This window comes from Haliotis rufescens, unplaced genomic scaffold (genome assembly GCF_023055435.1).
Source record: "Haliotis rufescens isolate VD_foot unplaced genomic scaffold, xgHalRufe1.0.p SCAF_60, whole genome shotgun sequence".
Taxonomy (NCBI): domain Eukaryota; kingdom Metazoa; phylum Mollusca; class Gastropoda; order Lepetellida; family Haliotidae; genus Haliotis; species Haliotis rufescens.
The window spans coordinates 95,163-112,979 of NW_025964335.1; the positions used below are offsets into that span (position 1 = coordinate 95,163).

Below are 17,817 nucleotides of genomic sequence, written 5' to 3' on the forward strand. Positions count from 1 at the left end.
CACGAATAATGAATCAATTCATGAATGGATACAGTTCAATTCACCGAATATGCGAGTGAATCGTAACAGCCCTAGTTAACACTACTATTGATCAATGAGTCCGATGTTACTCATGCCTTGATTTGATATTTTGTCAGACCCAACTGGCTCAACCATTGTCTTTTCATATTTTTCAATTATTTTGTTTAATTTCTTGTGTTTCCATGGAAACAATTTGGGTTAACAGTACTAACACTACTATTTATCAATGAGTCGGATGTTACTCATGCCTTGCTATTATCTTTTTCAGACCCAATTTGTACACAAAACAGCAATGAACTCAATGAGGTATCTGAGTCGAGGCAGAGTGCTTCTGCTTGTGATGGCACTGTCCTGTGCTGCCGAGGACAAGGATGGTATGTAGGCCCCAATACAACTGAAACTGTCATCTGAGATTATGCTTGTTGTGAGAAGGAATATTTCCTTTTATGGAAAGCCAGTGTTTGTCAACGATGACAACAAGGCACGCTTTTCTGTCATGATTAGTTTCATAAACAGCACTGATGACATGACTGTCAATGTAACTTATGACTTTTCAATTTATGCCCTTGCAATTTATGACCTTGCAATTTATGACCTTGCAATTTACGACCTTGCAATTTACGACCTTGCAATTTATGACCTTGCAATTTACGACCTTGCAATTTACTACCTACAGTGGTTTATGTTAATTTCAGTGTATTTCGTCAATTTTTTCCTCACTGCAGTCAAACGAACTCTGTAATCATGATAATAATAATAAAGCTTGTATTTATGCACAGACGAGAATGGCTGCTCAAAATGCTAAAAGGAGGAATAATGAATGTAAAATTATGCATTGAAATTGCATTTAAAAAGAATACGAAAAATAGATAGAAATGAGGTTTGAACCATTGATATAGCAGCTTCAAAAAGGAAGGTTTGAAGGTTAGCTCTAGAGGTTTCGAGACTGGGACAGAGATTCAACTCTAGACAGTAGACATGAAGAGGGAGGGAGTTTCACACAACTGGAAACAATGTCAGAGAATGTTCTATGAGGCGGTGTTTTGAGTCTGTGGGGTGGAACTGAGAGACGATTGCTTTCACTTGACCAGAGTAGACAATTTGTGGAGCAAGGAGGTCAGAGAGGTGATTCTTCTTATCTTAATTTCAGTGTATTTTGACACTTTTGCCAACTGCGCTCAAACGAACACTGTGGACTATACCAGCCAGGTGACCGTCCAAGCAGAACGTAATCCTGAAATGGCTTCCAACTCCTTCTCAGCCTGTGAGATCCTCTTCAGGGCCTCAGGGCCGGATGACGCTTTGTGTCTACAAATCGACCAACTTTACTTCAAGAACAGGGATTTGAAGCTCAACTACTATGATGCCCAAGAAGCAGCTGGCAACACACCAAATAGGGTATGTATTAGGGCTGGGAGGGGTAACTCGGGTACCCGGGGCGGGTGGGTACAGAGTAGGACCCGGGAAGCCACAGGACTACCTGGACCCGTGGTTAGTCACGTGATACATTGTTTAATGACTAAAATTATCCAAAACTCTGTGATTACACTATAAGTCACTAATGTTCGCTTTTCTTTCTTACTAGGCACCCATTCCTTCTGACTTTTCATATGGTTGAACAAACGTGTAAATTAAGTCACCTTCAGTGTATGCATGACCAGATTGTTTAATACATGTATCTAAATACGTTTTGTCAGGGCTATGCTAAAAACATTCCCAATAGGACATTTTGAGACATCTCCAGAGACCTCTAGTGGGTACCCAGGTAGGGTAGAGTAGGGTAGGGTAATAGGGGGGTGGGTACCCGGGTAGGGTAGGGTAGGGTAATAGGGGGGTGGGTACCTGGGTAGTAAATTTGGACTCGTCCCAGCCCTAGTATGTATTTGTGTCTTTGTTGTGTCATGCCACAGTCTCCAACCTTCCAGCAACTGTAGCAGTAGAGTTACCTCCCATGCCGTAATCGACGTAATAAGCGCCTAGGGCGCTCACAAAATTAGAAATAGGGGGCTCTTATTAGAATATTATTTTGGTGGGAAAAAAACACAGTTGAAAGATAAATTTCGTGGTTTATGCTAACGGCCTGACTGTTTATATACGACAGATCTATTTTTTCAGAATATAATTGCCCATAAAGGGTGCATAGAACACACAAGGGCGTATCATAAGTCTTGTGTACATTGATCAATCGGAAGGGGTGCTAATTAGGATTGTTCACTTGCCAATATATTTGCAAATATCGCCGTGGGCGCTTATTATAGCGGGGCGCTCATTACGGCGAATACGGTATTTGAAGAAGTAGCATAGCGCCACCTGTAACTAGTGTAAGCATGGTGGAACAAAAGAATGTGGTCGCCGAGGACGCGCTGACAAACTGTTACATTTAATAACATCCCTTCATTTGATAGGGGCGGTCGGGTAGCCTAGTGGTGAAAGCGTTCGCTCGTCACGCCGAAGACCCGGGTTCGATTACAGACATGGGTACAATGTGTGAAGCCCATTTCTGGTGTCCCCCGCCCTGATATTGCTGGAATATTGCTAAAAGCGGCGTAAAACCATACTCACTCACTCACTTCATTTAATACTGTTTTTTTCTTGTGGTTTTCTTTGTTAAAGTGTTTGAGATAACAATAAATAAATATATGAAGGAAGAGGTTTTAGAGCTGTATTTCAGTGATTTCATCATTTCTTACGATTGATGTAGTGTATCGTGATACCATTATTATCGTCAGTCCGTACTATAAAACGGGCATTATATTATTTATTCGAGCTGGTACAAGCAGCCACACACACACCTACCAGGGCTGCAACGATATACCGAGGTCAGGATACGATACGTATCTCGATACGCTATGATGCACATAGTGACGAGAGAAGACAAGGGATAAAAGAATTGAACTTAGTTTATTAAAATGAAAAAATAAAAGGAAAGTGAATGAATGTTCATGAGTCATAAAATATATATTGTAATGCGTATTTTATTTATCAACTTAATGAATCATCTGCCATTTCCATGTAATGGCTAGCAAACAGAAAAGTAACAGTCCCACATTGGACTAGATAAGTACCAGTAACCATCATGTCATTTTCACAGTAAGTCCCTGGTGGTTTCTCAACAAAGGACAAGCGTCTGTTTTTCTGACATGTTTGAGTTAGAGACCGCTCAGCCAATCTGCTTGAAGTTGAACTGCTACTGATATACAAAGCAAGCATAGCTGCTCTATTTCCCTATGATTTTATGACTCGGTTTGAATTTGAAATTAATTTAAAACACATTTAAAATATATGTGTGATAAAAGTTTATTTAAAAAAACGTATCGTGAAAAATCGAGTATCAGCACCTGACAAATCTCGCACCGCATCGTGTGGAGTGACTCGCGATGCATCGGTGTCCTGGGATATCATTTCAGCCCTACCACCTACACGCACACGCACACGCACACGCACACGCACGAGCGCACGCACGCACACACACACTAACACACACACTAACACACACACACGGACACGATTTCACCTCACCTGTTACAAAACAGTTGTATTGTTGGCAAACATGTCTCGATGAGCTACTTCATTATTTTAACAAGATCTTATGAGTAGTTATCTTGGACACAGGTGTTCAGTGATGATACTAGCGATACCTTTTCGGTGCCAATGGAAATCTGTACAACTGGTCGATACGCATCCTTGGCCTTGAAACCGAATGTTACCGGCGGCGCCATAGCCAGCATCAAGGATATCGACATCAACATCAAAGTCCGGAACATGCATGGAAGCCGAAGAACTGGTGAGTAGAGGCACGGATGAGCTGAACACTGCACTGAACACTGGCAGCGTGAGTAGAGGGGTATATGCTGAATGCGTAAGAGGCGACGATGCTTGTCGTAAGAGGCAACGATGCTTGTCGTAAAAGGCGACTAAGGGGATCGGGTGGTTAAGGCATGTCATCGTATCCCAGTTGCGTAGATCGATGCTCATGTCAATCACTGGATTGTCTGGTCCAGACTCAATTATTTACAGACCGCTGTCATATAGCTGAGTGAGATGTTAAACTGTCTGTCGTAAGTCAGTGTTAAAGTATGAGAGTTACAATAGTCTTAGCACAATGTCTGTCATAAGTCAGTGTTTAAGTATCAGAGTTACAATAGTCTAAGCACAACGTCTGTCGTTAGTTAGTGTTAACGTATGAGAGTTACAATAGTCTTAGCACAATGTATGTCATAAGTCAGTGTTAAAGTATGAGAGTTACAATAGTCTTAGCACAATGTCTGTCATATGTCAGTGTTAAAGTATGAGAGTTACAATAGTCTTAGCACAATGTCTGTCATATGTCAGTGTTAAAGTATGAGAGTTACAATAGTCTTAGCACAATGTCTGTCATATGTCAGTGTTAAAGTATGAGAGTTACAATAGTCTTAGCACAATGTCTGTCATATGTCAGTGTTAAAGTATGAGAGTTACAATAGTCTTAGCACAATGTCTGTCGCAAGTCAGTGTTAAAGTATGAGAGTTACAATAGTCTTAGCACAATGTATGTCGTAAGTCAGTGTTAAAGTATGAGGGTAACAATAGTCTTAGCACAACGTCTGTCCTAAGTCAGTGTTAAGGTATGAGAGTAACGATCATCTTAGCACAATGTATGTCGTAAGTCAGTGTTAAAGAAAAGGAGTTCCGGTTATCTTAGCACCTGGGCTGTCATAAGTCAGTGTTAAGGTATGGGAGTTACGATCCTCTTAGCACCATGTATGTCGTAAGTCAGTGTTAAGGTATGGAAGTTCTGATCATCTTGGCACCATGTATGTCATAAGTCAGTGTTAAGGTATGGAAGTTCTGATCATCTTGGCACCATGTATGTCGTAAGTCAGTGTTAAGGTATGGAAGTTCTTATCATCTTGGCACCATGTATGTCATAAGTCAGTGTTAAAGTATGGAAGTTCTGATCATCTTGGCACCATGTATGTCGTAAGTCAGTGTTAAAGTATGGAAGTTCTGATCATCTTGGCACCATGTATGTCGTAAGTCAGTGTTAAGGTATGGAAGTTCTGATCATCTTGGCACCAAATATGTCATAAGTCAGTGTTAAAGTATGGAAGTTCTGATCATCTTAGCACCATGTATGTCATAAGTCAGTGTTAAGGTATGGAAGTTCTGATCATCTTAGCACCATGTATGTCGTAAGTCAGTGTTAAGGTATGAAAGTTCTGATCATCTTGGCATCATGTATGTCGTAAGTCAGTGTTAAGGTATGAAAGTTCTGATCATCTTAGCACCATGTATGTGGTAAGTCAGTGTTAAAGTATGGAAGTTCTGATCATCTTAGCACCATGTATGTGGTAAGTCAGTGTTAAAGTATGGAAGTTCTGATCATCTTAGCACCATGTATGTCGTAAGTCAGTGTTAAGGTATGGAAGTTCTGATCATCTTGGCACCATGTATGTGGTAAGTCAGTGTTGAAGTATGGAAGTTCTGATCATCTTGGCACCATGTATGTCGTAAGTCAGTGTTAAGGTATGGAAGTTCTGATCATCTTGGCACCATGTATGTGGTAAGTCAGTGTTAAAGTATGGAAGTTCTGATCATCTTAGCACCATGTATGTCGTAAGTCAGTGTTAAAGTATGGAAGTTCTGATCATCTTGGCACCATGTATGTCGTAAGTCAGTGTTAAAGTATGGAAGTTCTGATCATCTTGGCACCATGTATGTCGTAAGTCAGTGTTAAGGTATGGAAGTTCTGATCATCTTGGCACCATGTATGTGGTAAGTCAGTGTTAAAGTATGGAAGTTCTGATCATCTTAGCACCATGTATGTCGTAAGTCAGTGTTAAAGTATGGAAGTTCTGATCATCTTGGCACCATGTATGTGGTAAGTCAGTGTTAAAGTATGGAAGTTCTGATCATCTTGGCACCATGTATGTCGTAAGTCAGTGTTAAGGTATGGAAGTTCTGATCATCTTGGCACCATGTATGTGGTAAGTCAGTGTTAAAGTATGGAAGTTCTGATCATCTTAGCACCATGTATGTCGTAAGTCAGTGTTAAGGTATGGAAGTTCTGATCATCTTGGCACCATGTATGTCAGTGTTAAAGTATGGAAGTTCTGATCATCTTGGCACCATGTATGTCAGTGTTAAAGTATGGAAGTTCTCGTCATCTTGGCACCATGTATGTCGTAAGTCAGTGTTAAAGTATGGAAGTTCTGATCATCTTAGCACCATGTATGTCGTAAGTCAGTGTTAAGGTATGGAAGTTCTGGTCATCTTGGCACCATGTATGTCGTAAGTCAGTGTTAAGGTATGGAAGTTCTGATCATCTTGGCACCATGTATGTCATAAGTCAGTGTTAAGGTATGGAAGTTCTGATCATCTTAGCACCATGTATGTCGTAAGTCAGTGTTAAAGTATGGAAGTTCTGATCATCTTAGCACCATGTATGTCGTAAGTCAATGTTAAGGGTATGGAAGTTCTGGTCATCTTAGCACCATGTATGTCGTAAGTCAGTGTTAAAGTATGGAAGTTCTGATCATCTTGGCACCATGTATGTGGTAAGTCAGTGTTAAAGTATGGAAGTTCTGATCATCTTAGCACCATGTATGTCGTAAGTCAGTGTTAAGGTATGGAAGTTCTGATCATCTTAGCACCATGTATGTCGTAAGTCAGTGTTTAGGTATGGAAGTTCTGATCATCTTAGCACCATGTATGTGGTAAGTCAGTGTTAAAGTATGGAAGTTCTGATCATCTTAGCACCATGTATGTCGTAAGTCAGTGTTTAGGTATGGAAGTTCTGATCATCTTAGCACCATGTATGTCGTAAGCCAGTGTTAAGGTATGGAAGTTCTGATCATCTTAGCGCAGGGCCCTGGCTGATTGTTTGTCATGATCACCTGCCCTGCAGATTTCTGTTCATGCCATGGACCTCTAGTTTTCCTGCCCAATTGACTCGATTGGTGTAAAGCAACATTCACTCACTGTTACTATGGTTACAGTTTACATGGATACGGACTGTGGAGCTGTCAGTGGAAGGAGGGAGGTGGATGAAAGTCAGACAGTTGTTGTTATGAATCGCCATGCTGACCGCACAGCTGATCTGCCTGGAGTGTGTCAAGCGGTTTTCAAATACACTGGAGAAGACAAGAATAAGACGGTGTGTCTGCAGTACCTGCAAAAGGAGCAGTACTGCAACTACAAGCTGAAAGTCTTAGATGGAAATCTCACAACATTTGCTGAGTCCCATGTAAGTTTTGATAATTGTGATGATGATGATGATGATGATGATGATGATGGTGGTGGTGGTGATTGTGGTGGTGGTTATTATGGTGGTGGTGATTGTGGTGGTGGTGGTGGTGATTGTGGTGGTGGTGGTGGTGATTGTGGTGGTGGTGGTGGTGATTGTGGTGGTGGTGGTGGTGATTGTGGTGGTGGTGATTGTGATTGTGGTGGTGATTGTGGTGGTGGTGATTGTGGTGGTGGTGGTGATTGTGGTGGTGGTGATTGTGATTGTGGTGGTGATTGTGATGGTGGTGATTGTGGTGGTGGTGGTGATTGTGGTGGTGGTGATTGTGATGGTGGTGATTGTGGTGGTGGTGATTGTGGTGGTGGTTGTGGTGGTGGTTGTGGTGATTGTGATGGTGGTGATTGTGGTGGTGGTGATTGTGGTGGTGGTGATGGTGGTGATTGTGTTGGTGGTTGTGATTGTGGTGGTGGTGTTGCCTGCATCACATGCTAATTGTTGTCATTATAGTGATGGTGGTGGTTGTGATTGTGGTGGTGGTTATTATGGTGGTGGTGGTGGTTGTGATTGTGGTGATTATGGTGGTGGTTGTGATTGTGGTGATTGTGGTGGTGGTGGTGATTGTGGTGGTGGTGGTGGTGATTGTGGTGGTGGTGGTGGTGATTGTGGTGGTGGTGTTGCCTGCATCACATGCTAATTGTTGTCACTATAATGATGGTGGTGGTGGTGATTGTGGTTGTGGTGATTGTGGTGGTGGTGGTGGTGGTGGTGATTGTGGTGGTGGTGGTGGTGGTGGTGATTGTGGTGGTGGTGGTGGTGATTGTGGTGGTGGTGTTGCCTGCATCACATGCTAATTGTTGTCACTATAATGATTGTGGTGGTGGTGATTGTGGTTGTGGTGATTGTGGTGGTGGTGGTGATTGTGGTTGTGGTGATTGTGGTGGTGGTGGTGGTGGTGGTGATTGTGGTGGTGGTGGTGGTGATTGTGGTGGTGGTGGTGGTGATTGTGGTGGTGGTGTTGCCTGCATCACATGCTAATTGTTGTCACTATAATGATTGTGGTGGTGGTGATTGTGGTTGTGGTGATTGTGGTGGTGGTGGTGATTGTGGTGGTGGTGGTGGTGGTGATTGTGGTGGTGGTGGTGGTGGTGGTGATTGTGGTGGTGGTGGTGGTGATTGTGGTGGTGGTGTTGCCTGCATCACATAATAATTGTTGTCACTATAATGATGGTGGTGGTGGTGATTGTGGTGGTGGTGGTGATTGTGGTGGTGGTGGTGATTGTGGTGGTGGTGTTGCCTGCATCACATGCTAATTGTTGTCATAATGATGATGATGATGATGATGATGATGATGACGATGATGATGACGATTCTTAGCTCACCTAAAATTCAAGTGAGAACATGTCATGCCCTGTGTCAACAACATCTTCTCAGAAATCAGGGGGCACATGAGGCTGAAACTTCATCAGCTTCATCATACCTGCCTGGTTTTGTTGAAGAGGATTGAATCATATTGTCAATATGGCTGCCCTGGCGGCCATATTGAAAAAGCTTCTTTTGGCTCCTACTCAGCCTTGTCTGTAAAATGTTCACGTAATACTGTCAGAGTGCAATTTGGATGCTGTAAACATCTTCTCTGAGGTCCTTTTTTTGAGCAACTGACGTCAACATTTGTTGAGATATTCATCATTTAAACAGTATTTTAACATGTTAAGTTCCAAAGTCTGTTTATAATTTGGTTTAAATGTTTCCCTTGGATTTTATGAGATTTAAAACTCATATCCTCAGAATAAATTGAACTTAGTTTTCAATAATATGGGAAGGACCTCCCTCACATGTTTTGGGAGGAAAAGACAACAATAATTAGGCTTTCCCCAAGTTGGAGGTGTCATACTTTGATTAGGGTATAGCATGTCTTTGGCTTTCCCTAAGTTGGAGGTGTCATACTTTGATTAGGGTATAGCATGTCTCTGGCTATCCCTGAGTTAGAGGTGTCATACTTTGATCAGGGTATAGTATGTCTTTGGCTTTCCCTAAGTTGGAGGTGTCATACTTTGATTAGGGTATAGTATGTCTCTGGCTTTCCCTGAGTTGGAAGTGTCATACTTTGAATAGGGTATAGTATGTCTCTGGCTTTCCTTAAATTGGAGGTGTCATACTTTGATTAGGGTATAATATGTCTCTGGCTATCCCTGAGTTGGAGGTGTCATACTTTGATTAGGGTATAGCATGTCTCTGGCTATCCCTGAGTTGGAGGTGTCATACTTTGATTGAAGTATATGTGTCTCTGTGGCTATCCCTGAGTTGGAGGTGTCATACTTTGATTAGGGTATAGCATGTGTCTGGCTATCCCTGAGTTGGAGGTGTCATACTTTGATTGAAGTATATGTGTCTCTGTGGCTATCCCTGAGTTGGAGGTGTCATACTTTGATTAGGGTATAGCATGTCTCTGGCTATCCCTGAGTTGGAGGTGTGATACTTTGATTAGGGTATAGCATGTCTCTGGATATCCCTGAGTTGGAAGTGTCATACATTGATTGAAGTATATGTGTCTCTGTGGCCATCCCTGAGTTGGAGGTGTCATACTTGATTAGGGTATAGCATGTCTCTGGATATCCCTGAGTTGGAGGTGTCATACTTTGATAAGGGTATAGCATGTCTCTGGATATCCCTGAGTTGGAAGTGTCATACACTGATTGAAGTATATGTGTGTATTCGGCTATCCCTGAGTTGGAGGTGTCATACTTTGATTAGAGTATAGCATGTCTCTGGCTATCCCTGAGTTGGAGGTGTCATACTTTGATTAGGGTATAGCATGTCTCTGGATATCCCTGAGTTGGAGGTGTCATACTTTGATTAGGGTATAGCATGTCTCTGGATATCCCTGAGTTGGAGGTGTCATACTTTGATAAGGGTATAGCATGTCTCTGGATATCCCTGAGTTGGAGGTATCATACTTTGATAAGGGTATAGCATGTCTCTGGATATCCCTGAGTTGGAAGTGTCATACATTGATTGAAGTATATGTGTGTATTCGGCTATCCCTGAGTTGGAGGTGTCATACTTTGATTGAAGTATAATATGTGTCTCTGTGGCTATCCCTGAGTTGGAGGTGTCATACATTGATTGAAGTATAATATGTGTCTCTGTGGCTATCCCTGAGTTGGAGGTGTCATACATTGATTAGGGTATAGCTTGTCTCTGGCTATCCCTGAGTTGGAAGTGTCATACATTGATTGAAGTATATGTGTCTCTGTGGCTATCCCTGAGTTGGAGGTGTCATACTTTAATTAGGGTATAGTATGTCTCTGGCTTTCCCTGAGTTGGAGATGTCATACATTGATTAGGGTATAGCATGTCTCTGGCTTTCCCTGAGTTGGAGATGTCATACATTGATTAAAGTATAATATGTGTCTCTGTGGCTATCCTAGTCCTGCACCATGACCGTGGAATATATTTATTTTATTTAAAAAAATAATCTAGAAATGCATACAAAAGCAAGTCTAGCCAACATAGGGAATTTTTTTTTATATCAAGAAGGATATTGTGTAATATAAGATTTCAGAGACTAAATGTTAGTCTATTTTTGCGAGTTCTTTGTCTCTGTCACCTAATACTAATGAGTAATACTGTTCAATGACAGGTGAAATATTTCTTCAACAGACATACAGCTGCACAAGCAGTGAGCCCAAGATGTGGTGTTCCAAGGGGAGCTACCTCACACTGGAGCTGACGCGGGAGGCCACCCTTACTGCATCACTGGAGCCAGCTGACCTCTTCACCGTCAATGTCAAGGACGGTGTTTCAGGTCAGAATTCAGAAACCACTACCGGCAACTATAAGGGACCAACAAGTGTGTACTTTTTCAAAATGTTGATAAAATTTGGAAATGTATGGAGAGGTGGAATGCCAGATTAACTAATTGTTCTTGAAGTGAACGGTGAATGTCGTGTTTCAACTTTGATGTCACTGCTACTACATGGGCCCTTCATCTCATCTCAACTACTTTATCCTACAGTTTATCCATCCAGATTTTATATTTTACTCCACAATCACTCACTGAGTGAGTGAGTGGTTGGTTGGTTGGTTTGATATCATGAGCATCGACCCACGCAATTGGGATCGATGACATGCATCAACCAAGTCAGCGAGCCTGACCACCTGATCCCGTTATTTACCGACCACTGTCATATAGCTGGAATATTGCTGAGTGCGGCGTTAAACAACAAACAAACCACTCACTCACTCACTCAATCTCAATGAATGAATCAATCAATCAATGAGTCAATCACTCTCTCTCTCTCCTGCAGAACAAGACTGTCCTCATTATGGCGCTCTGTATTGTATATCTTCAGGTAGTACAGTATTTCCTGATGAGCCCAAGCCAGATGGCGGCCTGTCGTGGTGGGTGATCGCGCTGATTGTGGTTGGGGCCATTATAGTCATCCTGGTGCCTGTGGTCTTCTGCTGTGTGAAGAAATCTAAGGGTAGGGGCAGAAGTGACGTGAATATGCAGAAACTGTAACTTGTACAAGACGTAAGGCTGGAAGTGAATTCTAGTTCTGCCAGTTTCATTTATGTTGATTTAGGACAATTAGGTTATGCAATCTTTAAGTTTGATAAACATAAGTTGAAATTGTCTTGCTATTTGAAAGTTTAAGTGTTATAAGATGTATGTATTATCACATTATATTGAGTACTGTATCAGCCTTAAGTCATTTAAGTAGTTGCGGAGGAGAAAAGAAAAAAATATTCCAAATCATTACAAATTAGTCATCTTCAATTAAAAGGTATTAACCTTTTATTTAGCTGTGTCTTCCATCTTACACAAAAGGATTTCACAAAAAGTAGTCCTTTGAAAATGATATTCCATTTTTTGTCCTTGTAGGCATCTCAATTCTTTACTTGGTATTTTTGCTTTTGTACTTCAATCCACCTAACTTTGGGTAAAATTTTGAAATTCTATTTTCAGATATTTAATTAAATTTATGAAATTTTCTCAGCTGTTACTAGCACAATAAGACGGGTGTATTTTCCTTTGCAAAATGTAAACCTGCATATAAAGGGAGATCACTGCAGATAAAGGGAGATCACTGCAGTTTTTCTCACAGAATTCTTCCAAGGCTGAAAACTATGTCTTAATGACCTGTTAACGTACACCTGAATACCCTTGACCAATGAAAGTTTACAGGGTGGTCAAATGATGCATAATATTTTATCCTTTTAAATTTTACATGCAATAACTTGTTGATAGCTTGACCTTGACCTCAGCCAATATCTGGCCATCTGAGTCTGTAGAAATGTGGCAAGGGTCAAGTTTCACTAGCATTTATCAGTTAGTCAGCACATTTGTCAACCCATTTTGAAAGAGTTCAACTTTCAGTAATTTATTCAAAACTCTTGTCACATGAGACATTTCAGTTGTGTTTAGAGATGAACGTCTACCATTCACGGTCTTATATCTATATACCGTATTCGCTGTAATAAGCGCCCGGGGCGCTCTCAAAATTAGAAATAGGGGACTCTGAAAGATTGTAAATTTTGTAGTTTAGGCTGATAGCCTGAAATGATACAAAAGAGAAGTATGTGCGTATCATACATGACAGATATATTTTCCAGAATTTAATTGCCCATAATTAAGGGTGCATATAACACAAGAGTGCGTATTATACACGAATAAAAAAGTCTTGTGTACATTGATCAATCGGAAGGGGTGCTAATTGGGATTGTTCACTAGCCAATAGCAAATATCGCTGTGGGCGCTTATTACATCAAATACGGTACTCCACTTTCGATGGGGACTGTGTTATCTTCTAAGATCATGATGATAAACAAGACTCATTCACATGATCAGCTGATATTATGTCAAGTGTACATTTTAATAGACTGACCTATATGATTTTGCTTGTCGTAAAAGGCGACTAACGGGATCGGGTGGTCAGGTTTGCTGACTTGGTTGATGCACGTCATCAATCCAAATTGTGTGGATCAATGCTCATGTTATCAATCACTGGATTGACTGGTCCAGACTCGATTATTTACAGACCGCCGTCATATAGCTGGAAAATTGCTGAGTGCGGCGTTAAACAACAAACTAACCAACCAACCTATCTGATTATCCCTATGAGAAGTTGTGTAGCTATGCAGGGGTAGAAACTAACATTCTTAGTCCACTAGTTCGTATAATGACAGCAAAACCTTTAAAAATGGCACATTTCTACGAGCACCTTTGGTACCTTACTATTGGGCAGTTTGGCAACGACTACAAGACTGGTGCCAATTTCTGATGCTGATGTGTTAAAGGTTATTGACACACTTCCACTAAACTCTTGATATCAGCAATCTAGTGGCAGTGTTTGAAATTAAGCATGAAAGTCAAAGGATGTTTTTAATAACCCTTATGTTAATGGTAGAAAATTTGAGATTCAAGTACTGTCGGAATGAATCTCAGCTTCCTTGCATTGTTTGGAAGACTTAAGTTGTAGATATTTAGCAAATCATATCAACTAGCATGGTTATTATGGACAAATATGGTGTCTGCCCCATTTGATGTATAAAGTATCAAGAGTATTACCAGTGTTCGAAATACCTGCCTGCCCGACCGTCCGAGACGGGTTGATTTCAACTCGGGCTGCCAGATTTTCAAATCCCCCTGCCCGACGGTCAGGTTATATTTCATATGTGAAAATATTCAAAATATTTCCCAATGATAAGCATTAATTCACATGTAAAGATGAATGATAAAATGTAACCAAAAAGAAACCCTGTTAGCTTATCCTGAGAAACATATGATTATAGTGGGCAGGCAGGTTTTGGTCAGGGCTGGCAAGTATTTCAGCTAGCCAGTCCTGTGGTCTGGCTGAAATTTGGGGAGTTTCATACCCTGGTATTACCAAGTTCACAAGACAGGTCAGCTTTTATTATCAATACTTCTTTATTTATACTTTTGAATACCTCATTCAGATGTAAATAATACTACAAAGTCTCCAAATGTTTTCGTGATAAGTTAAATAAGACTAGAAATTTATGTGTGCGCATCAAACAAGTAGTCATGTGTTAATTGTGCATGTATATTCAAGATGGTCTCTCACCATGTGTTTGTTGAGCATGTTGAGTGCTCGTTTCTGGTCTTAATATAACTTGCAATGCTCTGTTTGATGTTTGAAATGTGTGATATTGAGGTGATGAGTTTCTACATTCTTGTTTGTAAATATGTATGCATGTTTATTTTATCTGGTTCGCCATTGTGATAATAAATTTATTTTTTTTGTCAAGGGAGGTAACTCTGAATCAGACCTCTAGTCATACACAATTTATGCCAGTGGTAAGATTAGTTTTAGGAATTTATTTTTGCTTTTGTTTTTGGATTGGCTCTATTTATTGTTTTCTGAAAGCCAGTGCACTAAAATCTTTGCTGTGTTTTTGTGGATTTTTTTTCATTTTGATAGGCTTCTGTTGTGTTTTTTGGCTCAACCGATTTCAAGACCTGTTGAGTAATAACTGGTGCATTGGCTGTTGTTTGGCTGTCTACTATCCTGCCATTCCTGTTAGCTGATGTAGTTATGGAACAAATTCCAGGCAAGGAAATAAAAAGTACCATCTTTTACCATTTAGGTATGACACAATCAGAAAATCGTACCATGACTGCTATCTGAGCAAACACTCCACTACACAGTGGAGGCGGTCTTGTATCATTATAGTGAAAGAACAAACAATTATTCATATTTAAGTAACTGTCCCCTAATAAACTGCAGGGCCTAGAATACACTTGTTTCTATAGTGATTTACCTGGATTTGAATAGTTAATACACATCAAGTCAGTCTATATTAATTAGGGTTGGCGTACAGGCACATAATTCACATTGCAGTGTATCACAGTATGGATAGCTGTTTGCGATACATATCGCAATATGTATTGGGGTCATATCTCTTGCATTTGCTTTAAACAAAATGGTCGCAGCCAGGGAAGACAATCTATCTTAGATCTATTTTGTAATAAGACGGGTTTACTTTGCGAATTGCATCAAATCATGGGAGCACCTTGATTAAAAATATGAAAAGATTTGAAAAAATTCTGTTGACAGCGTGTTTGTTGATGGTACACATGCTTTGCAAATCCTGCAATCAACGGAAACTACACGGCAGTTTACGAATCATATGCCGATTTTATTACACGATTTTGATTGGACTTTGCATAGACTCGTTAGTCCAGCCAAAGTATAACCCCATAATTTCAGCCTAGTTCAGCAAGGGTGGAAACTGGACTTATATAGTCAGGTAATTCCTTTGCCTCGGGGAGATGAAAACTAGCTGATTGTGAAATGTTGAGTAACAGTTCTGACTTTAATGAGATTGAGCTATTTGGATATCAATCTCATTGAAATCAGATCTTAGTTTTTGCTGCGGCTAAACAAAGATCTGAGGACATCCCATTAGGGGTCATGTCAGAACGACCTTTCATCCGACCCATCAGAGCGTCGCTTACCAGATCATGAAAGTGACAGTCGGAATGTGATTTCTCATCATGCAACCCCGAAAACTTAAACACATGGGGTATTCCGAACGTTAGTTACAGGTTTAACGACTGAATCCATACAATCTAGACCATATATTTGCCATTCCAGAATGTTCTTTTGTTCAGGTTTCAAATTTTTAATCAAGAATTTGTCAAAATATGTTTCGAAGCGTAGTCGCCAATTTGAATTTAGTGCCATAAAGCACGAAAAAGCTGCCTTCTGATTGGCTAATGTCGACTTCTTGTCAGTCCTTCCATTGGTCGGTCAAAATTCGCGCAAGGTCGGTCTGACGTGCCCCTAATGGGATGTCCTCAGATCTTTGTTTAGCGATAGCAAAACTAAGATCTGATTTTAATGAGATTGTTTGGATATTCATCGGTAGGGAAGAAATGAAAGCTGGCAAGAACCAGTTGAGCTCAACTCCAAGAGGATTTGTGGTTACCATGGCATAGTTAGTTGTCAGGAATATTAACCAATTCATACTTGCATTTAACACTGCTGCTTTTAGTATCATGTTCCCTTAATCTGAACTAACTGACAGGCAACAAAGGAAATCACTGTTTGATGTTGCTATCATAATATTTCAAACTTATCTGAAAGTAGGGGTTAGAGAGGGGTGAACAAGAACATTTACGTGGGCCTCTAATGATATATGTAGGTATTTCTTTTAAAATAGACAGACACAGTTTCTTCTTATGTACTAGTATTCATCAGCCACCACAATACATCTCCTGCACTCATACATGTTGTCACTCATCTGCCAGCCTAAAGTAAACCAAGATGGCCACCGTAAAGTCATTCCCAAAGCATAGAGGGCAGTTTCGTATTCCATGGGAAGTTTCGTATCCACATATTAACAGTTTCAGAAGAGAGGATGCACTCCATCCTCCTCGTCTGCTAGTGAAGTTGATGTATATGTTCCCTGAATCTCAAAATTAGCCCTTACATATTTGCGTCTTTTTTCTTCAAAAATTATAAAATTATTAAATTAACAACAGGAGAACCACGCAACACTTACAGAGCTGTTGTTCTTTCAGTGTTTTTGGTGTGAAGTTAAATGTGGCCAATTAGGGGAAACAGTAGTTTAAGGCAAAATGGCTCCCTGAGTAGGGTTGTGTCCCTTTGTTATGTCAGGATCCAGTCATTGTTGGTTTGGGTTATGATCCATGTTTTGTCAGCACCAAACCTAATGGCATTGGCTTTACCAAAGAGTTTAGTTTGTTTGTTTGTTTCTTCGTTTGTTTAACACGGCATTCAGCAATATTCCGGCTGTATGCACTGCGGCCTATAAATAATCTAGTTCGGACAAGACAATTCAGTAATCAACACATCTGGATACGATGACATGTTATCAACCGAGCCTGACCACCGATCCATTGCATTCCCTGCGACTAACCTGGAATCCCCACAGGTGTACAGTAAAGTTGCACTACTCCCAAAACACTTTCTGAGGGTGACTCCACTACTTACCAGAATCCTTCCATTCTGGGTTCAAATCCCATGTTTGTTTCTAGGTTTGTCAGCTCCTCATTTGTGCTCGAGGGTTTCGTCAAAGTGGTAGACATTCTTCAGGCTTTCCTCCCACGTTAATCTGACACGCTGTGAGGTAGCTGAAACACTGTTCAGAGTGGAGTTAGGGGCGGTGGGGTAGCCTAGTGGTTAAAGCGTTGGCTCGTAACGTCGAAGATGGTAGTGTTGAATAACCGTATTCGACGTAATAAGCGCCCAGAGCGCTCTCAAAATTAGAAAAAGGCGGCTCTTATTAGAATATTCTTTTGGTGGAAAAAAACAGAATTGAAAAATAAATTTCATGGTTTATGCTGACAGCCTGAAATGTTTATATGCGACAGATATATTTTTCCAGAATTTAATTGCCCATAATTAAGAGTGCATATAGCACACAAGTGCGTATTATACGTGAATAGATAAGTCTTGTGTACATTGATCAATCGGAAAGGGTGCTAATTGGGATTGTGCACTAGCCAATATATTAGCAAATATCGCCGTGGGCGCTTGTTAGAGCGGGGCCCTTATTACGTCGAATACGGTAATTCATTT

The 17,817-nt window shown here is 40.6% G+C and overlaps 1 protein-coding gene across 1 annotated transcript in view; it reads left to right on the top strand.

Annotated features, from left to right (window-relative positions):
- Positions 1-17,817, top strand: part of LOC124140750 — a 39,554-nt gene that overhangs the window by 7,460 nt on the left and 14,277 nt on the right. The window contains exons 2-7 of the mRNA XM_046508468.2: positions 290-395; positions 1,172-1,419; positions 3,634-3,805; positions 6,999-7,246; positions 10,907-11,096; positions 11,599-11,730. Coding sequence (XP_046364424.2) covers positions 290-395; positions 1,172-1,419; positions 3,634-3,805; positions 6,999-7,246; positions 10,907-11,096; positions 11,599-11,730 — 1,096 coding nt within the window. The remainder of the gene's footprint in view (positions 1-289; positions 396-1,171; positions 1,420-3,633; positions 3,806-6,998; positions 7,247-10,906; positions 11,097-11,598; positions 11,731-17,817) is intronic.